Below are 24,468 nucleotides of genomic sequence, written 5' to 3' on the forward strand. Positions count from 1 at the left end.
AGTCTGTATACTCTATGCAAGGAGTAAAACGGCTGGCCCTTTTATAATGAAGTAATGCTAAATTGAGTGTTTTCCCCTTCAGTTGATCTGAGTGCCGCCTCTCAAAACTTACTCCAAATGATAACTGAGCTTTTAAGACTCAAGCGGAGTTCTGTGAGGCTAAACTTGGTTTAGTACATGCTTACAACTGCCTTTCCCAGAGAACCATATGCAAAACTGTTTTCACTTTATTACTGATTAAGCCATTTATTTGGAATCCCCTCGCTTCGCTTTATCTGGAGATCTTTTGATACTGTAAGTTTCACTGATATTATATAAGCTTGTAGCGGAGGGAGAGGTGGAGTTTTTGTTGCCTTACTCTGGTGTGTTTGCTTTCATGCATTCCAGAGGTGTTGAAAAGATAATTGTCTATTATATAAAATAAACTTAATTTTGTCATTGTCTGTATGAAATTCATTGCCAACTCAATTTACTCACCCGCATATAGTACTGTAGTTTAAGCAGTGGTGGGCCGTGTGTTTTCGAGGTAGGTCAGTGCCATATAGTCCACATCAGGGGCGGGGGGGAGTTACTGTCACAGACCACCCCACTCAATACACAGCGCGTTCATACAGTCCACCATGTGTGGACAGCAGACACCCACTCCGCCACACGGCACCACCACGAGCATGGCAGGAGGTCACACAGGGCGTGGGGACCGACCACAAAGCTCCACCACTTTGAGAGAAAAAAAAAAGTCAGCCGACGCTCCTGTTCAGCAATGCGATTTTACGGAGCGCCATTCTGGGCTCGGGGAGAGCTCACACGGGGCGCGTGGATCAACCCACGAAGCCACTTCAACCACCAGCAGACACCCCTGCCGAGCAACGCACAGTTACGCAGCGCCTCTCGGCCGGACGCCTCCAACCTCGCCTCGGCGATGTTGTGCGTCCTCACTGACACACCTGACCAGCCCAACCCCGTGAAAACAACACCATAGACACATCAACACAACGCCACCGCAGATGGAAAAAACACAAAAAGCAGGAAACTTACTAAATGCTGTTCATTAAAGACAAAGTCCATCAGCTCTCCTTAAAAAAAAGATTAGCGATGTGGTTGTACAGTTTATCGGTGCGCTTCAGTTCCAGCATCGGGTGGCCATGTACTCCCACTGAGTGTGTACTGACCAATCACAGTGCATGTTAATGATGGCCCTGTGGCAAAACACATGCTAGAAGGCCTTCTCATATAGTTTAATAAGCTCTCGAGTCCATAGAGAAACAGAAGTGAAATGTGATTGGATGAGCGCTGTTAACCAGATCATTAAACAGCAGCCGCGCTATGCAGCAGGCTGAAGGCAAGGCAACAGAGAAACACAGGAGCTGTGCAATGAGAAAATAAGCTAACAGGGAAAAAATATTATAATACATGTAGTGCATTTGTGAAAAACAATTAAACTATGGAATAGCTATAACTTTTAATTATAAAAAAAACGTTGTGATTCTGTTTAGGCCAGCAGAGAAGGTTTAGCAGGCCCTGACGGCCTGTGACTGAGTTTAAGCACACATTTGAGGTACTTGGACTTTACGTTACTTATTATTCTTCCACTCCAATTCAAAGAGTAATACTGTACTTTTTTTGCATATGATTTATTGTACAGGTTTATTTACTAGTTACATTGCCAATACAGATATAATACATTAGTACAAAATACGATCAACAAATTGATTGTTTTAAGATTATTTTGATCCCTGAAGGGAAATTCTCCAGCAATATATAAAGTAAATATATGGACTCACCTTTACCCGCTGCACCATGAAAGTGATGTACACGTAAATGCATCAATAATTATGATGCATTTACATATATGTAATTCTGAAATTAGCCATTCTACATCATGAGTACTTTCACTTTGTACTTTATATTTTGATGCTATACTATTGCAACTAAGTACAATTTTCATTGCAGGACTTTGACTTGAGTATTTAACACTGGTATTGGTGCATATACTTTACTGAATGCTTCTTCCAATACTGCTACTCTATTCCCCCCACTCCATTTCAAAGGGAAATATTGTATTTTTTACTTCACTACAAATCAACAGCTACGGTAAGTAGATACTTCAATTGAGATTAAAATGTTGTGTCTTACAAAACAAGAATCATTTTGTCAAATTTGATATATCATTATAGATGAAAAACTACAGTATGTATGGGATGCAAAGTATGCCAGTTTAGCCCCCTCTTCACCAGTCTTCATTAAAATGCTCAAATAGTTTATTAGTCTAATATTGTAATATACACTGATTAAGAAATGCAGTATTTTGGCACGAGTGTATTTTCAGCCGACTTCTGACATGAAAATATATGTCGTGACTCCTCCAGGCCGCCAGATGGCGGTGTCGCAGTATAAGCGGCGTGCAGTTGGATGTTGACAGGCCCTGTCGCTGGGCTCGAGCTATGGCAGTTGCCGCTATCACGTTTCCAGAAGTTTCCGCGTTTCGCTAGAATTATTCCAGCCACTCAAGATACACTGTCCACATCCGCATCGAAGCCATGGCAACCGAAAGGCAAGACCGACTCATCTCGTGAATATTATCTGTTGTCACTTTTTCATTCACGTGTTTGCCTGCGACCGGTTGTAACTGTTGGTCTCTCCTTGTAGCAGGTTCCCCGAGAGCTTCATTGACGAGAATCCACAGAACGCTCTGGAGGTAAACATTAGCGTTAGCTAGCCAAACACTAACCAATCAGGTGTCTCTGTCTCATCACAGTAACCTTAAAGTATGCTGACTAGCTTGTTCTACGGAGGGAATTAAAGCGCGGTGTCATTAATGTTAACGTTTCTGATGTTAGCACCGATTCTTACACTAACTAAGCTAAGCTAGCTAAGTTAGCTCACGTCTCCTGCTAGCATCACTTCGCACGAAGAGCAGGTAGCTAACTTTACGTATGACAACTTTACGTCACGGCACCAGTTCTGTGTTAGTATGTATTTTGTTCGACTCAACATCCAGTACTTATGCAACATTTTGCCGTCGTGGGGCGTTATTACTAGATAACGTTGGTGATATATGATAGATATATCCGGCTGTCAGCATGACAACTAGAAGTCAGTCACGGATTCTAGCGTTATTTGCTTTGTTTTAATGACTTGTTAACATCGGCTTACGTTTCCTTCTAGTTATGTGGTCGTTAATACGTGTTTAATGGAGCCTGCGTTATGATATCTCATTAAACGATTAAAAGTGTGAGCATGTCAGTCAGTGTCGGGTTTCTTTTTAGTGTGACTACTTTTCCATCATTATCTCAACTCCAACTGCATCGAAACAGTACTGTGAGCTGTCCACCTAAAACCCATCTTTTGTTCCTCATAGGAACTCAATGAGGCCCTGCAAGGAGACTCCGACAACGCTGAGTGGTATTGCCAGCGTGCCTATGCACATATACTTCTCAAAAACTACAGCTGTAAGTCTGTGGACTACATGTATTGACGTCACATGTTAGTCATAGCACAATCCTTTTGAATAAAAATGCACGTTTGCTTATTTTTCCGAAAACATAAATAAAACATAAAACATAGTGTTGTTTTCTGTTTCTTTTCTTTTCTTGTTTTGTTGCAGGTGCTGTTGATGATGCCAAAAAGGCACAGCAGTTAACACCCAGCCTTCCCCTTGCTTTCATACGAACAGGGTGTGTACTTTAATATGATAAAGGAAATTAGGGAAAATCTCATCATTTTTTTCATTTTTGGCCTGTGTGCTCAAGCGAAGCTCCTGTTGATGGACCCAATGCCTCGGTTGTTTTGCAAAATCTGTAATGTATAGTTGATTGGTAAACGCAACTTTTTTGTTTTGTTACAATCACATCTGCTATGAAAATTAGACCCAATATTCCTGTTGCTGGAGTTGAAGTCACGTTAACGCCAATGTAAATGAGACAATTTTTTCTCTCCAACCAGCCAAAGTGTATGTACAATAATTGTTTTAGCTATTTAACTTCTTTGTGTATGTCGTCAGAGGTCACTTTTATTTTTCCAAGACTGTCTGATCTAAGTATATGTGGCATGTTTTTTTCTTCCAACCACAGAATAGCAGAATACCACCTGAGCCACTATGAGTCAGCACATGCAGCTTTCACTCAGGGACACCAGCTGGATGGTGAGTCTAGCCTGGAGTACAAACGTCCCATCCTCCTATCAACCACTGTTTGCAGCAGTGTGCTGTCTGTTTCACTTTCCTCATTGAATACAAAGGGATGAACCTGTGTCCTCTTAGCTTTAGGGAAAAAAGCAATATAATAAGAATTCTGAACATACACATTTGATTAATTGCTCACACTACCCTTCTGATTGCCTGACAGCCGGTAAATGTATTACAGGACACTTCAAACATAGTTCTGGTCAACAGTTTAACCAAAATCGTAAATCAGTGCTCGATGTGCCGGTGATTTAATTGCAGTTAACATAACAACTCTATTTTTTACTTCATTGTCAGTTATTTCACTGACAAAACTAAGCTTACTCTAGTTCAAACTGACGACAAACAACCGTAAAAAATTTTAAATTCTGATTCCGTATTCCTCTCTGGTTTCTAGTCATGATTTAAGGGTTCAAGCTTCTGTTTTTTTTCTTGACTCCACATGTCAATTCTATTTCTATATCGGGATACCTTGTGTGTTATTATTATTTGCATATTTGATGCTGTAGTTGATGCTAGCAGTCTTCTTCTGCTTCTCCCTTCTTCTAAGGATTAAACTATTTTAAATCAGCAACTACAGGTGTTTTACAAGTGCTACACGTCCAGATTACGAAATGTGTCTTTCCACATTGCTCACAACTGTAGACATTGTCAACCTAGACCCTATTACCTCTGTTTCAATATATACCTCCATTAAATAATTTATCAGTGACCTAGTAACTTTCACTATTTTTAAGCAATTGGCTATTGAAAAAAAAGCAGCTGGAGCTCGCCAGCAGAGGGTGAACACTGGGATGGAAGAAAAGGATTTAAAAAGTCAAAAGGGTTGGAAATCCATTTCTCACAACTAATTTTCAGCAAAACAGATTTTGCTTGTAAAAATGTGCCTCTCCTTTTGGCGGCTGATCTAAACACTGGTAATGTACCACTTCTGCAGTTTGTGCTCTGGAAACAAACTTATTGAATGTATGACTTCAGCACTCTCTTCATCAAACCACTTCACACTTCATTAACACCTCACTTACGCCCTCAATTGTTTACACTATATTCTCTAATCAGGCCTCTTCTTCATCAAAGTAAAAAAAAATCGTCTTTTTTGTGTGTGATTTCCACAGTTTCTGATAAATCATTTGAGATCTGGATCAAGCGCTGTGAGGAGATGATGGGAGGTAAGTAGCTGAATGTAAAACTCTATAATGCCTATCATTTTGTTAATGTTAGAGCATGATTTAGAGCTGATGCTGGTCTTTGATTGTAGGTTCATGAGTTGTTTTAATGTATTCAGAATGTCCAAAGATGTTAAGTATTCGTACACAATGGCCTGTGGTGGTTTTAGTTGGAGAAAAAAAACTAAATAGTTTCAGACCTCCAGAGTCCGATTACCAGTTGCACTCTAAACTTCTCTACGCTATTTACTCCACACTATTAAACACTCAGCTAAATAGCGCAGTCAGGGAGCTGATCAGCCCATCTGATCAAACAAATGAGCTTGCACACACACCCGCGAATCCATGGTGTGAGTGTTTAGGCAGGGCTGCTCAGTCCAATAAAAGATGCATGCCATGTCGGGCGGTGTGTTTCTGTTTGCTGGTGATGCCTGGGCCCTCTGGATCATCTTGAGTAAACAAGAGCATGAGTTTTGACAAACACGCTTCACAACCGCATGCACACGTACTCCCGGGAGCGGTATGATTCATCAGCGTTAACGTTACTGATGTTTGAAAGCCCCCAATGAGACCCAACTCCTTCATAGGCCTGCTCACAGACAGGATGCGTGTACACACACACACACACACGCACACACACACACACACACACAGAAAAATGCACATTAGGGTGTACATCATCCCCCCCCATTAAAAAAAACTTGAAAGTACCGTACTTGCTTCTGCTCACACCAGCAGCACAACTTTTTTCTTTCGGTGATGGTGTGTTTACCATAAACCAACACACACACACACACACACACACACACACACACAAGGCACCTGGTTATTCCATCACATGTGGCACCCTGCTGGTTTAAAAATACAGAAACTCCGACACACAGTCTTTTTCTCCAAACACCCTCCCCGCCCCTCCTCACCATTTCAAACGCAACCTCATTAAGACGATATTAACACTCCTCCCGTCATCTCATCTCTCTCTGTGTTCTCCATCTTTCTGTGCTCTCTCCCTCCCTCCCTCGCTGTAACGAAGTCATTGAATAATGTATGATAGCATGCTGGTAAACGGTGATCAGACCTGCTTGGGCTCACAGGGCTTTTAATGGGAGTGGATGGACCAGTAAAACAAACTGGCGGAAGATGGGAAGGACTTGTGGCGGGGTTCTTACGGTCATGGAAAAGTCATTGAATTTGAAAAGAGTAATGGCAGTTTTCTGATGCTGGGCAGCTTAGAAACGGGAACAGTCGGCTGTGGCTGCCGAAGCCACGGGGCCAGGAACACGCCTCAGCTGGCTCGTGGTAGCAGCTTCCCGACATCCAAGAACTTTTATGAATTTGAATTGATGAGAGACTCAATTAATTTGTTCCCTAGCCTGCTACACAAACAAAGTTTTTATCTTTTCAATTAATCCTCTTCACCCCACCAGTTACGCAATAAGAAGCTACTCTTTTTTTTTTTTTTAAAGAAAAGTTATGTCTTTGTCTTAATTCGTTGCATATTTTCACACAAAAGGAGCTTTACACATAACATTATCATAGCTGAATATTTGATGAATGTAGTGTTATATATTTATGTAGTTGTGATTTAAGTGTTTACAGTAGTCACTTGTATTTATAAAAGGGTTCTAAATCTAGCTTCTCAAGTAAATTGTAGCACACCAGTTAACCTGAATCATATAAAACATAATTTCACAGCAACAAAAAAATGCTTATAGACATTTTTGGGGGGAAATGTGAGTCTTGGTGTGGAACAATCTATCTGCTGTTTTTTGTTATCTGTGGACAAATGTGTTTTTGAATTGAAATGTGTGTGTTTATAGCTTTGCCATCGTAGTCAAGAAACTATAATTCAATTTAGGAACTTTAAGCGGGTGTATTTAATGTTTTCTACCTGCTACCCGTCCAAATTCTTCTTCTCTCTTTCCAGAGCAGACGCAGATCGACAACAGGGTGAGTTTCTCTGCACGGCCACCTGGTGGCATTGTCGGTCTCAGCATCGGCGGAGATCATCAGCCGTGTGTATGCTCCTGTTCAGAGAAGGGGAGCCTAAGCTTCTTTTGTTGTTATGTTCTCTCATTTTTGTCCTCTTTTTTTTTTCTCTCTCTTTTTGTTTCATCCCTCTGCCTTCTCGCCACATCCTCCTCTCTAATTGTCTCCTCATATCGGGGGCTGAATGACCGAGCAGACACCAGCAGTTCCACCTGTGAAGTAAGTGCTTAAATGTAAATACGGCTTATCTCTGCATCTGTTTTATGTTTTTATTGTTTATTTTATTTATTACACCAGCGTGATGATTAACCAAGCCCTGCTGCGTCAAAGCAGCCGCGTTCTTTACATCTGTGAAAACAATGTGCATAGACGAGACATGCTAATGAGTTGCTGCGTTTTATCATTTTAAGGTTTTTGGTTTAAAAAGTTTTCTATATTCACAATAGCAGTGGATGAAATGGCAAAGGTCTTCACACTTGTTAATGAATATTCTGTGTGTGTGTTCTTGCAGACATGACTGGTACCAAACAGAGTCTCAAGTCATCGTCACAGTCATGGCAAAAAATGTACCCAAGGACGGTGTGTGTGTCAACTTCATGGAAAAAGAGGTATAAACACACACTTAAGTGCAGTGTTGAAGTGAAGAGAGACTTTGTTTTCTTTCTTTGTGTGTGTGTGGAACATAGACGGGTTAGCTCTTGGGTATTTCCTCAGGGGGGCCCATTAGATGGGTCTCACACACACACTCACTCTCTCTCACACACACACACACACACACACACACACACACACACATATACATACACACACGTACACACGCACACACTCCCCATGGACCCAACTACGCCTCCAGTGGTGCCTTGTTAACATTGCCCCCAAAGTACAGATCTAAGAACAATTTACCCTCCCCAGCTTCTCCAACCTCCTAATTGTCTGTAGATAGACGGCATAACTGATCTAGGATCAGCTGCGAAGCCCACCGGGGACAACACTCTCTCTTTCACTTTTCCCGTGCTTCTTTCCGCTTCTTTCCCTCTCTCTCCGAGGGGTAACTGCAGGGCACCCCAGGGAACGCGATTGTCTTTCCTAATAGAATAACAAACTGAGTTTACCCCATTTCAAAAGAAATAGTTCACGCACTCCGAATCCCACAGTCACTTGTTAAGCTCCCTCTTTCTGTGGTGTGAAGTACAGATAAGTTCATATATTTTTTACTAGGTCAGTATATACAAAATAAATTAAAGATGAAAGGCAGTGGTTCCACTTCTTTTCCCTGGCGACTGAGCATGCAGCAGCTGTATACCTACAGACAGCGCAGGGATTCAACTGGAAATGAATAATAAGGCTTTGATAGTTTTGTGAAATTGCCCAAAAGCGACTTTGGCTAACTTTCCAAGCTTTTATCCCCGATGAACCACTTCTCTCACACAACTGGTCCCAAATCAGAAAGTCCACTTCTTGTCAGGTGTTAGGTGTTGATTTGCAAATGAATACGAGTCCAAGTAATGTACTGTTGATGAGATGAGATAATAACCGCTGAGTTATTCCCCAAATGGGCCGGCTTGAGTGCTTTTCTATATGAAGGCAAGGTTCTCCAAGAAGGGGTGTGGAGATTTGGGCCACAGCCGAGTCCATGTCCCTCTAAACCAACAAGCCACCCACCCAGTCCTAGTGAGTGACAGGCTGTTAGGAGCTGTCTGACCCCTCATCACTGGTCACTCTGTGGCTGAAGGCGACAGGGGCGAGAGAGGATACTCGACAAAACCAGCCACATCAGATGATTATTCTCGTGGACAAGCTGACAACTTCAACACTCTGTTTGGTGTGTTTTCTAATAATATTAATGCTGCAGTCTCAACACAGGAATGCAGTTATTATGTAGAAAAAAGAATAAAAAGGTCCAAAGGTACGACTTACCTTGCCGATTTACTGCCCAACCTAATGGCGGCCAATGAGGGGTATGAACGCCTAATGTCTAGTGTCTGTCCTCTCTTCAGCTCTCTGCCACAATACAGCTGACATCAGGGGAGAACTACAACCTCGACCTCCAGCTCCTGCACCCCATCATCCCTCAACAGAGCAACTTCAAGATCCTCACCACCAAGGTATCACGTCACTTTTAACTTTAGCTAGTCCAGTAAGTGTGTCGATGAAACTCACCCTATCAACGGGTAGTCCACTCTTTCTAGGAAGCAAATATTTTTTCACTCTGGCGTACATATTCAATGGTTTGACGGGTTTCTGACAGGTTTAACAGACATCTTTGCTGTGACGGATGAAGTGCTCATGAAGCAGAAACAAAGACTTGCATGCTTTCAACTACACCAATTCTGTTTAGTGGTCCATTGAGCACTAAAAGGCATACCAATGCTTCGGGATGCGTGTTCTCTGATGTCAGAGCACACAGGACACAAAAGCATCCCCCAAAGAACCTGCTGCCTTTTGTCCTTTCTCGGGTCATAGTGACCACAACTGAGCAACACTCAGTAACTTGAGATGATAAAATGGCCTCAAAGTAACCAAGTTGGATACTGCCAGGACACAACTGGTCATTTCATTTCTGGAATATCTGGGTTTTCAATATTGTAATGCGGCATGAATGTTTTTGGATTCGGTTCATTCTTGTCTTGGCACAAAGGTCCACTTGGACTCAAAGATGAACTGGTTAGAATTTCAGTAACGCAATAATTCCTATGCTAATTCTAACAATAGCACACAAATGTCTAAAAGGATCAAATGATGAGGTGATGACATCTTGTACAGACATGAATGTGAACTGCAACCTGACCGATTGGCGGAGGCATACAGCGGTGAGGCGGTAACTCAAGTTAAAAGTACCAGGTTAGAGGGTTCCGTGTACAATTTACAGCATTAGTTCTCTAATAATCTCTTTCATATCCAAGCATTGGTTTTATAACTAAAATATCGCTAATCAAAACTAAATTGAACAGAATCTGATCAAATCGATTTGGGAAATCAGTGTTGCGGTACGCAGCCCTGTGAGATGGTGGTTATCCGATGTTTTTCTCCTCACCCCTGCTGCAATGGAATATAAAACTGTTTACTGCTTTACAATTTTTTCTTGAAACTGAAAAACATAAACAAGCATGGAAGAAACAACTTTTTTAGATCATGGAAGCACTCCAGCGAAGTTTTTGAAAGACGAAAAGTTGTTGAATTTCACTCCGAGACAGTGAGGACGCGGCGCGTAGCCTCGCCATCCGAGTGGATACACTCAACAGTAAAGCCTAGTTTATGGTTCTCCGTCACGTCGTCGTTGAGCATTCGAAGTTCTGCGTCGAGGGACCGCGTTGCTCTGCAATTAACCGCCATGCCGCCGGGGGGTGTGTCTGTGTGGTTTCAGGGGTTATAGCCAAATTCCGGTCACAGTAAACAATGGCGACCAAGTTAGAGCGTCTGCATTAAAGTTGGAGCTCATCAATGTTGAAGAGCAAATGCTTATATTGCAAATGTTGAAGCGCAGGCGACGGAAGACGTTTGCGCAGGTGGTCTATACGACCACTAAACCGGTCGAGGCTGGGAAAAAGCAACTGCCGGAAATTACGTTCTGAGCGGACCAATCACAGCGCTTGCGGTCCGCGTCAACGCGACGCGTAGTTGGGATTTTTTGGAGGTGCGCGTCAGGCTACGGCGTAGGGGTCTGCGTCGACGGCGTAGCTACGGCGTAGGTACGCCGTCGACCTGACGGAGATCCATCCGCACCTCGGACTACACTTCCCATTTTTTGAACTGCAATTTGGCCCTAGTGCATCACACAACGTGATATTATCTTTGTATTCAGACTTCTATTGTCTTTAAAAGCAGATCATTAATTATGCTCTGTCTTTCTCAAAGATGTTAATGACTCAAATGATAATCGGATAGTGAAGACAGCAAAGAAGGAAACCGTGCAGATGCGAGTTTAAGCAGCTCACTGAAATTGACTGATCATTACCACTTTGAGATTAACATCTTAAATCTCTTCAATAATTTAAAGCAGTGTAAAGCAGGCTGTCACTACCTATAATTCCTTAATGCCGGTTAAGATTACTGTAGCTAGAGTAGAAATATAAAAAAAAAAATCCACTTTGGCTGTATACAGTGTGGCTCCTGTGGAGACGTTAGCGGAGTTCACACAAATCCGCACTCCTACACACGCACACAGGCACATTTATCAGGGCTGTACTCGCTGAGAGTTCCTCAGCACTGTTAAAGGTGATTATGGGCCTAATGAGTAGGAAGGGCACTTTTTACTATAGACTAATTAGTGTGCATTAAAGAGGATGTGGGATAACGAGTGTGCTGGCTGAGTGTGTGCTGATTCAGGGTTTAGTCCACTGTCAGGTTTTAGCCTGAGGATCAAGAGGCAGGTTTTGTTTGATTTGTTTTGATTATTTTATTTTTTTAATCGTTAAGGAGAAAGAGATTGTCTTTTAGGCGATTAATCACTCTGGTCTTGCCAATACAATGCTGAACTTATAGCCCTGATTTCTTCCACAGGGATCCTGTTTATTCCTAAGAACTCTTATTCTGATTTCACAGGGGTTTTCGGACGGCATCTTCCAAAGCGTTTTTCGTTGTATCCTATTGCAAGTAACCCAACAAAAAGCTTTCGATTGTAAAGTATGCTTCAGAAAAGATAATCAATCACAATTGACCAGTTATTAGCTCTTCACACAGGTTGTCCACTCGTATTCTCATATATATTACTATTATTACTATTGTCGGGCCAACATTCTCATCTAGTTTCATCTAAATCAGACATTTTGACAACATTGGGTTAGATTTGCTAAGAAAACGCAAATGCAAGTTGCATTTCTCAATGGATTTGCCGCTTCAACTGCATATTATTTAACTCCTCATTCACCGGAGGGCCCTTTCACACAGATCGCGACAGCGGCATCACCGCGCTCCGACACCCGCCATTTCCATAGGCTTGCACGGCGCGCCCACGTCTTTTTGCGGCGTCGAGCAAAGCTTTGGCTGCGCTGCGAAATAAACCAAGCGGGCAGCGGGGCGGCAACTGTGTGGAAGGCGCTTAAGGCAGCGTCTCATTATGTATTCACTTGCCGGGCTGACCCTGGGACTGCCCTCCAGATGCAGTTCATCCACGGGAGTCTCGTAAATACATGATAATTCAGTGATACTGACTCACAAAGTTTACTTCGACCAAAGTTGAATCCCACATGAAAAGGAAAAAGTGTATTACTTTTAAAATTACGATATAGCAATGTTAGTTGCAGTCCGACCTTTATGGAAATGAAAAAGAGATGCAGTAAGACGAACAAAATGTACACACGCCACGCCACCTACACGAGTACCGCGGATTGTAGATGATATTGATACAGCTGATGTTTGTCTTTACTGAGGTAAATGTGTTAAATAAATGTCATTTCAAAAGATGGAACCGTGCAGCCTATAATAGGGGCATTGTGGGGATTTTCAACAGCTGTGAAAACTTCAGTGAATTTGGCCGTTGGGCTTTGAAAACTATAATACAATAGCAGTGTTATTGTTGGACAATAGGTTTCAAACCCAGAAGAATGGATTTCTTTGGCAACTTCGGGGCAGCGGAAATAAGCCATTATGCCATTATCTCCGTTTTTGGTTTCCACCAGCTCCTGAGGTAGATATCTGGTTTAGCTAGTAAATGATCCACTGTCTTCATCAGCTAGAGGTGTCGATTTCTGTTGAGCAGGTAGTGTACAGTGTTTCTTTTTTAACATTCTTCAGTTGTGAAATGGGGGGTAAAAAAATACAAACAAACAAAAATGCGTAACATCGATGAACTGGCACTACAAAAAACAGTGCTTACGTCCAGTGCCTAAAAAAAAAAGGCTCTGGTATCAACTTCCTCAAACAAGCCCAGGCCACAGGGCCTCTGAAAGCAATGAGGACATTTATTCTAGTTTATTTCACAGCAAGGCCGCGGGGGAATGAAAGGGCAGTGCATGTTCACAGGTGCTGAAAATGTACACGGTATGGTGCCACAGCAGCAAAAATGCGATTGGCGGCATTACATAACCTGACATCTATATTGTGTGCATTATATCCACCGGCTACACCGTGCCGAGTGGAGACTGACCTGCACAGGAACTGGCCCCTCTCTTTCTCTCTCTCTCTCTCTCTCTAACTCTCTCTCTCTAACTCTCTAAAAAAAACACTCACTTTTCCATGGCAACAGCAGAGACTGCATACCAGAGGTGCACGTGGGTTGCAGCTTAAACAAGGGCTCAGTCTTCGAGAGACCACAGCTGAAGATGGTCTTGCACTTTTTCTCTCGTCTCACTCTGCTTTGTTTTTTTTAGTGTTTTTTTTTTACCTCTTTATTTATATTTATATATATATATATATATATATATATATATATATATATATATATACACACACACACACACACACACACACACACACACACACACACACACACACACACTTCTCCTACCTCTCGGATAACGAGAAAGAGTGTTCAAACCCTCCTCCTCTCCCACAAAGCCCTGCCTGTTCGCTGGTCCACTGGGCTCCTCCGGTACACATGGCCCCTTGCGCGCATACACACACACACACACACACACACACACACACACACACACACACACACACACACCACCGAGCTCATAAGCCCTCATTGGCAGCATTCAAATGTTCAAGATGGCATAACGGCACCTCAAAACTCTACAGGTGAACTGTGTGCGCACGCCAATGTGAGGGATCCACTCCAAACCAAGCCGCTTTCTCAATGCGTGTCTCATTTAAATGTTTTGGAGCTGTTTAATTTTTCTGAAGCCAAGGAGCCACTGGGGAGAAAAAAAACATTCAAATGAACAACAGCATCAGCAAATCAAGTTTTCCCCCAGATTGGCATGCATCCCTAATGAGCGTTTTGGAAGAGAGAGCGCAAAAAAATGCTTTGCCCTCAGAGCTGTTGATTCCCAACCAATGTCGGCCTGTCTGTCTCTGTAATAGGCTGCCCTGCACTCTTCGCTCCACAATGTTTACGCTTCATCTCCTCGCTGTCTTTAAAGACAACTTAGCAGGGGAAGGCTAAGCCGGGCGTGAGTGTGCGCACATGCACGCACACGCATACAAATACAGAGGCTGAACAGTAATCTTTCAACACACTTGTGCCATTTACACAAAGTGTGTGTGTGTGTGCGTGTGTGTGTGTCGTCTGTAGCACATCATCGTCAGTGCGACCTCCTCCTGTCCTCCACCACGACAGACATTCCAACCGCAGGGGTCACCGCGACAACGGGGAGCCAATTACACACCAGTGTGTTTGATCAGAACAGACGGCTGTTGCGTACACACTCACACACTCGAACACTGCACATACACCCACGGACACACGCACACTCAACGCAATTTCAGATCCACACTCGCTCGTTCATTCACTTCCAAACTCATCTCATTTTGGCAAATAGCAAAAATGGCGTCTCCGCTCTTTAATTTCCACGCCTGTCAACGTCGAAGAATATTTATATTTATTTCATTTATGTGTCTTTCTTGCCGAGTTTGTTTTGAAATCCGCGAGGATCTGGAAGAAGAGGGAGACGATGCTGGGTGAGGAGTTATGGCAGGGAGGAAAGGGGGTGGTGGGGGTGAGATAGTTACAAACGCATGTGACAAACGACACGGGACCCCAGTGCCCTTCTGTAAATAGCATGTGTGTGTGTCCACATGTGTTTGTGTGTCTAGTGCAGTATTGTATTGTCCAGCCCAAGGGTCCTATGGGTGGTGGCCCCCGAATGTGGCTCTGCTGTCACATCCCTTTACGAGCCATCTTTTCGCCTGACACACACACACACACACGGCGCCTAGCCTGCCATGTCCCTTAGAAGCCAGGAAGCACAGATGTGGCAGCAGATTAATGTTGTATGGCCCAAGAGCATGCATAGAAACACACACACACACACACACACACACACACAGAGGGCCGCTGCTTGAGTCCTGCTGCACTTCACACTGCAGAAAGACAATTTGTGGCACCTGCCAAGGATGGTACATCTAAAATGTTACATTTTCCAGCCTACCGTTTCTGTCCCGGGACGTCTCTGATCATTAACTAATCAATTTATAACAGCATCTGCCTGTCACTCAAAGTGCCCTCGATTTAATCAATTTGTTTAGTTTTTTGTACTGTTGAGCTGTAAACATGTTTGTTTCTGCTGTGACATTTTGGCCATTTTTTTTTATATAGGTGCACAGTATAACTAGGAGTATGATATATGAGGGTTAAAAAGGGCATCTTTCATTTTGTCTCCACTCAATGTCAGAATGTGTAGCTGCTCATCCACAGAATAAACAAAACCTGTAATGAAAGACAAAAAAATCTAAGGAAATCCAACCCTGTGTAATCAGAATTACAAGCACTGCTACATAGGCCATATTAGTTTGAACGTCAAGTATCTGTCAGCCATTAGTTCAGGTTGGCAAATCAGCACTTTGATACATACTGAAGTCTGGAAAGCACCATGAGATCCCTAACCGAGCTCAACGGAGCCTCTGCCCAGATTGCAGGTGCATCTGTCAAAGAAACAAAAAATTATTCAACATGCCAAGAGGAGCCGTCTCAAAAATCGATTGAAATCAGTTTATCAAACACAAACAGTCGCACCTGATTATGAAACATAAAGCAACATAGAAACAAGTACCGGATAATTTAGTAATTCTATTCAGAAGCCAGAACCATGTTAACTTTATTGATTAATCGTCTAATTGCCTCGGCTCTACACGGCACGTCACTGCTGAGAAAAGGAAAAAAGTTACCATGGGTTTTTTTTTTGCAACCAAACACAGCGCCATAGTATTCGAATCAATGATCCAATTGATCCGAAAGTGAGCTGACATGAACTGCTTCATGTGCAGAGCTCGCTGTTAGTGGTGCATACCGGAATTCACCCGAACATCTGCATGCATACGGACTTGTACCTTTTTTGAATTCTGATTAAAGAATCAGATAATTTTTGTAATACGGGAGCTCGTCTTTTGTGTTAATGATTCAGCCAAGAGGGTTTCATGCAAATCCAAGCTTTTGAAGTGCTCCAACAGATGGGAGACCCTGCATCGCCTATGCATGAAACCAATTCAATGAACGAGTGTTGCCTCCAGAACCCTGGACGCCCAAAATAACTTCAATATGAAAGCGACTGCAGTCGAGGCCGGGTTACGCTCCAAAGATCTAGTTCCTACGACGGGACGTTGGATCGCATCGGAAGACAAAAACGTTCATAACCGATCCAAACAACCATGTTTTGAAATCGGGTTGAAACGAGGGGCAAGAGGTGTTGAATAATTGAAATGTGGGTATAACGCAGTTACCCACAAGGAATTCATTGTGCAGTTCATAACCTGCTTACTTTCTCACCTCCTCACACCTTGTTAATGACAGCATGAGGAGGGGGGGGGGGGGGGGGACTATTGTTCCCGGAAAGTTAAAAGAAATTGTCGAACACAGGCCGCCCCCTAAATTCTGAAGTCAGAAAAGATTACCTCACAGAATCAGATTGTGTGCACAAGACTCTGCAAAAAGCTAGGTGACATAGTCTCTTGAAGGATGAGTATGAATTATTTGGACGGTGACCTGTATTCTTGGCAGAGATCTTTTTTAGTCTCTCGGCCCCCTTCGCAGGTGAGCCAAAAAAAAAAGTTAATTTCGGACACCGCGGATGCCTTCGAGAGAGAGAAAGAGAGAGAGGCCCCTTTTTCTGCGAGGCCGAAAGCGCTGACACGCACCAAAGTGATCCATCAGTGTGCTGCCGCTCGCTCCGGCTCATCACCTCGCCGGAGAAGGTAGCAGCGATCATGCACGTCTCGTCCCACCACCACCACCACCACCACCCCCCTCAATCTGCTCCCCAGCAATCGCGCCTCTCCCAGTGCCAGTCAGCCTCCTCATCTCGAGCCTCGTCTACCTCTCGGTTTTCCATCCTCTCCTCTGGCACCCTCATAAATGAATCATCACATCGCCCAGCAGAGCAGAAATGTTCCTTAATTGCACCGACATAACCAGCGCTGTCTTTCACATGCACACATATCAAACGCACACACGCAGCGTTAATGGAGAGGGGGGGTTCTGGCGCTGGCTTAGCGTGTCTCGCTGGTTTGTGCCCTGTCGATGCAGCTCAGTGTTAAAAGCGCGTGCCATTGTCCTCGCTCCCCTCATTGTTTTCCTCTTCTCCCGTTTTCTCCCGGTGTAATGATTTGGATCAGATGCTGCTGTGTGGAATTAGGATCTCCCTTCTCCTCCTCGCCCTCCCTCCTTCCTCGCACCAGCTCGTTCCGTCTCTCACACTGGCCTCTGGCTGACAGGCATCTCGTTAGTGCAGTATGTCTGTCAGTGAGGTTCGAGATTGAGCTGTGCCCCCGCATATCCCTGATGTCTCTCTCACACACACACACACACACACACTCTCAGACGCAAACACTCGCAGAATGAGTTGACGACGAGCTCTGAGCAGACAGCCTCTCTGGCCTCAATAATGATCTGATGTCCTGTACTTTGAGGGTGTCCCTTTTTTAATGGAAGTGTTATTTTTGTCCCGCGCAACAAAGAAGATTTTTATTTATTTATTATCTCCCTTGTTCCCTCTTCTTCTTCTCCCCACCAATTGCCCTTCTCTTCTTTGTCAGGTGGAGTTCAAGATGAAGAAGACAGATGCCATCAGATGGGGGAAGCTGGAGGGAGAGGGACAGGAGTCTAACATCAAACACTTCAATCCAAGTCAGTCCACAGACTTTACACCTCTTAACGATCCTCCTGTCTCTGCTCTCATCTCTCTGCTCTCATCTCTCCCTTTCTCCCTTACCCTCTTCTTATTTCTCTCTCTCTCTCTCTTCCTCTCCCCCCCCCAACCCTCTACAAAGATCAATATGAGCTCCTGTGTTTGTCTGTTCTGCACTAAAATGAGAGTGGGCAGTCGAGCCCTGCTAGAGTCTTTCATTAGTCTGACGGCGAAAGTATACAGGGAGAAGGAAAGGTATGACAGCAAAATATGACTCAGTATTTTAGCCCACACGTTGCCATTACTGACAGGATTAATTACTTATATAAGTGTGTGTGTAGAAGGGGGTGTACAAGTTAAGTGGGCAGCCAAACCATCCTTTCCATGCAACCAGCTCAGTTTACAGCTCGGACTACTGTTGCATTTAAACATGATATTTGACATCTGATTTTTATGGGATCACATTGCTGCATGTCCAAACTTGGCCTGAATATGTCGGCCGCGTGTCTGGTGCTGTATTTATGTAAATCTGCGTCTGGATTACATTTCCCGCTCTCCGTCTCTTGTTGGGATTATAGTGGGCGATAATGCATCCTGGAAATATAGAAATCACATCGCAACGTGATCCTTCAGAATCTTGAATCTGAAGACTCCGTGGCATAGTGAGCAAAATGAGTTCAGTGAATGCGTCTTGGGCTGATTTAGATGATAAAAGTTGAGGTATTAAACTGCACACAATTAAAAATCAACATTTGTGAGCAATAAACTGTTTGTTTGTTTTCAGTTTGCCTCTCCGCTGGTTTGAAATCCCTCGGACTTGGTCTTAATTAACATTATATGAACTGTAGCCTAACATTTTGTTTCCCCCCTTCCATCAGATGAGTACCCTTCGTCGTCCCTTATTCCCGGGAAATGGGACAAGATAGTGGTGGACATCGGTGAGGAGGAGAAAACCGAGAAGCTGGAGGGAGACGCCGCGCTCAACAAGCTCTTCCAGCAGATCTACTGCGATGGCACAGACGAGGTCAAGCGAGCCATGAACAAGTCCTTTGTAAGTATTGTACTTGAGTGGCGAGTCTGTTTCGCCAGTAATCACTTAACACTCTGGGGTCTGGGGTAATTTTATCGATTTTACATCATTTTTAAATTTCCCTTTTTGAAGTCACTTGCATATGATACATACATGTGTTGTATATCAAAAATTACAGAACAATCTCAGCTATCTATATAATGAGGCACCATTGTCCCAAGGCACAAGTGTAAAGAGAAAATATGACTAAAGCTGAAAAATGTAATCTTGATTTTGGAATTTTTTCATATTTGTTGTGAAAACATAACTTTACTCATGTGGTATATCGGTTTTGGTGATGGAAATTGGTTTACCAAAGGTCTTAGGTTCACAAAAGCAGTGGAATATATGAATAAAATGGTAGACACATGTATTATTATATGGTGGGGATGATGAGCTGTGGCTGGCTTTGAGGCCTGCTACGGTGATGTGTTGGCAGGCAGACGGACTGGGAGACGATGGTGCATGTTGTCCTCTGGACCCTCGCAGCTCTGAATCCACGCTGTAAAATACATTAATACAAGTCAGTATGAGTTCACTGAAATAAAGTTAATGGTGATAGGGACAACAGTTGATTACCCACCGTTCATAGCTGTAGTCAGCTATCTCGGTTCGCTCTCTTTTTAGCTCGTGCCGTGTTAGCAGCACCTAACGTGACATAAACACTACTGTAGTAACGATTAACGGAGATCCAACGCTACTAGGCTTAGGCTACTAAGTTCACTGTAAGAAAGTTAACGGTTATAGGGACAACAGTTGAGTATGCACTGTTAAGTCGTAGACACGGAAGATACATCCAACACAGCGCTATCTAGTGACGTGCTAAAGCTACGAAGCTATCGTCAACAAACAAACGTTAGTTACAGTCTTACAAACACATAATGGAGGTCCAACACTACTTGTCGTACTAAGTTCACTGTAAGAAAGTTAACGGTGATAAGGGCAACAATTGATTACTCACCGTTCAGTCTCACAGAAACGTTGTAGCCAGCTATCTGGCCCGTTAGCTCCGGCTAGCTCCTTGTTAGCTAATCCTTCAGGCACTGGAGCTGCGCCGTCTGTCCCCTCCAATATAGCTTTGCTCAGGACTCTTTGCTTGGCATCTTCTGACTCACATTGAAGCTTTGCACACGTCGTAAAACACGTCCATGTACAGATGCTCAGACGCGGAAGTGGAAACTATATCCGCCAGATTTGAAACCATATCTCTGTGACGTATTATTGCTAAGATCTAATTTTATTAAAAACTTAAACGTATGCCGCCGCTTCGAAGCGGGCCCCGCCCCCAAAGGGTTAAGCCACAGTGCTGTAGTAGCCAACGAGGATCCAGAGAGGTTAAATTGAGGTATTGTTATGAACTCCAGCATAACGGCGTGTTCCACTGGTGCGTCATCTCCAAATTCATGATTGAAAGGCTATTCTTCAAGAAAACTGATGAATGAATGTCATTAGTTTAGCAGCTCTCCATAAAATATTCAACAAATTGACCTTCATCCCAGAGAGAAACACATTCCATGGCGATCCCTCTGATTGTTGTCAGGGCCTTTCGATCAACACCATGAATGTCAATCTCATTGGTGGTGCTTGGAAGAAAAGTCAGGGGATCGTCAAAGTAGGCAGACTTTGCCCTCCGGGGACCGCGAGTGTCTGCACGTCATTTCGTGGCCATCCATCGAATAGTTGTTGAGATCTTTCCGTCTCGACCAAAGTGGTGGACTGGTCGAAAGACCGACATTGCCTGACACAAAAAAGATGTCCTGAAAGTCTTTAGTTGCTTTGTAGGGGTTGTGAACACTGTTGCTTAGCCTAATGCTGTGTTCACATCAAAAGCGTTGTGAATTTTTCGCGCAAGTAGATCGCATGCAAAGTCAATGCGCAGATGCGAATGGTTGCAAACAACGCAAATCTTCACCGGATGACGCGAATAACGCGGTGCGACTGGCACGTTGCAAAACATTCACCTCAGCAGCCCAAAATTCAGCAATTCAAACTGCGGCTGGTCCGCCCGAAGTAGCGCTGAAAGCGGCAGTCATTCAGACGCAGTTCCTGGAGGAGTCGGAGGTGTGTGCGACTACGGATAATATTATGAACCCAGACACGATGGCGTTTGATGTTCCGACGTTTGTGGGACTTCCACAACAAGTGTAAAGCTGAACTAGTGGTTATTTCAATGGTAGATAGCAGAAATGGTAACAGTTTTTACGGAGATAAGCCACGGAGATAAGCCGTGCCCCCTTTCCACCGCAAAAAAGCGAATGACCGAGTAAACTCGGGCGAAAAAGCGTTGCAAAAAAGAAACGCTTTTGGTGTGAACGTAGCATTAGTGTCTGGAATACAACACCTGTACTGTGGACTGATTATCTAGTTAATGACATTCCTTAAGAGTGTATTTATGTGAACAGAAAGATGTGCACATGATGATTGCAATTAGGTGATTAGATTAGATGATGATGATGATGATGATGGGGGTGATCAGCATTCTGTGTTTTTAACAATTTGGTCTCACGATGCTACACTTTAAAAAAACAGATTCAGTGTCATTACCTAAAGCTGACACTGTCTTAACATTACTTTTTGCATTTGGTTTAAACAACCCAGAGCAGAAGACCTTTAAGGAGAATAAAGGGCATCTTGTGTGCAAGTCAGCCTTTTGAATTGTTTGACTTTTTAGTTTTATTGTGAAATAACAAGAACACTACAAATGAGTCGCTGTTAAAGAGCTTCAACCCTGTTCATTGATACGCGTCATGTGGAATCAATGACGTCGGTGGAGGTTGTCTCTTAACTACAGGGTTGTCTCTCGTCCCCGTGCAGATGGAGTCCGGCGGTACAGTCCTGAGCACCAACTGGGTTGACGTGGAGAAGAGAAAAGTGGAGATGAGCCCCCCGGAGGACGTAGAGTTCAAGAAGTACTGAGCGCTTCACCCCTCCCCCCTCTCACTCATCCGCCTGTGCTTCAGCAGGAGTGCTTGTTGCGCCGCAGCCTCCGTGACCGTGCACTTCTTCTTCTTCTTCTTCTTCTTGCTCCTTCTCCTTCTCCTCCTCCTCTTCCCAACCCCTCAGTTGTGCTGTTGCTCGCTAAGTGAAGGGAGCTTCGGTATTCCCACTTTCACTCGACCAAAGCACCCCTGTGGCCCCTCCCCTCTGCAATAACCTCCTGATGCTGTCAGTTCATTTGACTAATCTGTTTAACGGACTGATTTACATATCTGATTTTAAAGGCCAACGGACTATAAAGGGAAGTCTGGATTGAAGTTGTGACTAACGGACCGGAGATGCTCTAGTTCAACTTTCAGATCATTCTTCTTTTTTTGCTCCTCTGCATCTCGTTTTTTCAGAAGCGCCCGCAGCCTTTCCATTTCGGGGCCTTTCACGACTTCCTATTATCGTCACTTGTATAATAAATGTAAAGTTGTTAAAAAAAATAAAATAAGAACCGGTTGAGATCTTTAACTGGTAGCTATGATTGCATTTCTCGGCTCATGCAGTTTTGTTTTTTTGGGGGGTGGAGGTTTTTCCCTGTTCACTCGGTAGAAAGTCAACAGCAGTCCTTTTGCAAACTGGCTTCTCTGGAATGTGTGTGGCGTGTCAGCCAGCGGCTTATCACCGGTCGTTCCCTCAATGTGATTCAAGCTTCGGTGTAAATAAAAGATTTGTTGTTTGGCTCACTAACTTTGTCTCGCGTTTTACGGTCCGTTGTCTCTGGAAACTGCTTTGGACAGGTTGGGGAAAGTAGGAAGGGATCCCGCCAGATGGGGGGAAAAAGTAAATAAAAAACAGCAATATATTATGACGGCGAGCCTTGCTCTGTGATTACATGCTGGGAGGAATGAAATGTGGCATCGCTGATATGAGCGCAGGCCGGTTCAGATATGGCCGACAGCTTGAGGTTCGCGTATCGCGGCTCGATTGGTATCGAGGCGGGAGAGCCCCCAAGCTGTTTGGCCAGCAGGCGAGGATGCGGCCCCCGAGGTGGAGTGGTGATTTCCAAACGCCGTGTTGGAACAGCGGGCGCCTTCCCCGTTCTCCTACCACATGTATGCAGCGGCAGTAACAGTCAGGAGGCGCCCTGCAAGAGAGCATTAATATGGATCAGCCTCCAAACCGCATCATCAAGCCTCTCACACCGAGTTAAGTGTTAAATTCATCACACATCGTTTCATCTCTCGTGACGATCAAACGCCCGTTTGTGGCGCTGGCTGGAACTCTGAGCTTCATCTCTCTCTCTCTCACACACACACACACACACACCGCCCCCATCCTTACCCCCTACCCCTGCCTGAGGCGGCTATGTGACATCAAAAGGAGCTAAGCGCTTTGCATCGTGGGTAAGATCTGGGAGCGTGACGGCTACAGAGTCTTTAGTCTCATTAAAGAGTTCTAGAGCTGCAACTCTCACATTAAAGGACTCTGGAAACTTCATTCTGCTCATCCCTTTGGAGCAGCTACCAGATGTGACACATCTCAAAACTGAAAAGTGTCTTTGAGTGTGCGATAGAGAGGGAGAGGGGCTGTTCCCAAATAAACCCAATGATAAGTTATCAGCAATATGTATGTACAAACAGGATATGAAGTCATCAGGTCAATCACACACAAAGTGGCACAATAAGGTTTACTTAAAAAAAAAAAAAAAAAGGTTTATTCACTGATATTGCACTTTGAGCTTCTTCAATGCAGATGAAAGCACGTTTGGATGAAAGTTTGCGAGAGCGCGTACAGTACATTGTTTTAATGAGAGCTACTCGTGAGGGTGAAACACAGGAGCCCAGACATATTCCTTGCCAGAGTGACGACAAGTGAAACAAACAATGGGTTCTATTGAAGCCAGCTGACTGCTGTTGAAATACATGGCACCCTATACATTTATTTACATCAGAGTGAAAGAAACCGGAACCATTACAAGCGCTATAAATACATATATATATGCTTTTCCTACAGATAACTGGGTGGCGTTATACATATGTGAAATCAATGCAGGTGTCAAATCGATCGATGCGTTTAATTGAAAATTGGTCAGTCGGATGTTTCGTAACAAAACCTCTTTTCTCTTGACAGCATGTTGTGCGGTAGTTCAGAATGATCTGAATCCATAGCATTGTTTGTTTTTTCTTTGTTTTTTTTTATTATTCATTTTTTTCTGGAGCTGTGCAGTGTAAGAACATGTCTGTCCTAGATTCTGCACCGTGCTTCTAATGTGTGGGCACAGTTACTGAAGCTGTTCATTTCCTTTGCTCAGGCCGACAGGTAACTACTGTAGATGACAATAAGATGCCCCGCCCCTCCCCTCCCTAGTTTCTTCCCCTCCCTTTTGGACTCCACCACGTTCCCAGGTGGGTGGGT

The 24,468-nt window shown here is 43.8% G+C and overlaps 1 protein-coding gene across 1 annotated transcript; it reads left to right on the top strand.

Annotated features, from left to right (window-relative positions):
* Positions 1-760: 760 nt before the first annotated feature.
* sugt1 (SGT1 homolog, MIS12 kinetochore complex assembly cochaperone) lies at positions 761-22,599 on the top strand (the record flags this gene model as incomplete). The annotated part of the gene is made up of 14 exons (XM_079237394.1): positions 761-961; positions 2,490-2,551; positions 2,650-2,695; positions 3,359-3,449; positions 3,605-3,674; positions 4,071-4,141; positions 5,296-5,349; positions 7,274-7,296; positions 7,532-7,554; positions 7,847-7,943; positions 9,333-9,440; positions 17,968-18,058; positions 18,938-19,110; positions 21,943-22,599. The coding sequence occupies 14 exons, from the start codon at positions 761-763 to the stop codon at positions 22,042-22,044; spliced, it is 1,212 nt and encodes a 403-aa protein (XP_079093520.1). The 3' UTR covers positions 22,045-22,599.
* Between the last annotated feature and the right edge of the window lie 1,869 nt (positions 22,600-24,468).

The sequence above is a fragment of the Taurulus bubalis genome (genome assembly GCF_910589615.1).
Source record: "Taurulus bubalis genome assembly, chromosome: 1".
NCBI classification, from domain to species: Eukaryota; Metazoa; Chordata; class Actinopteri; order Perciformes; family Cottidae; genus Taurulus; species Taurulus bubalis.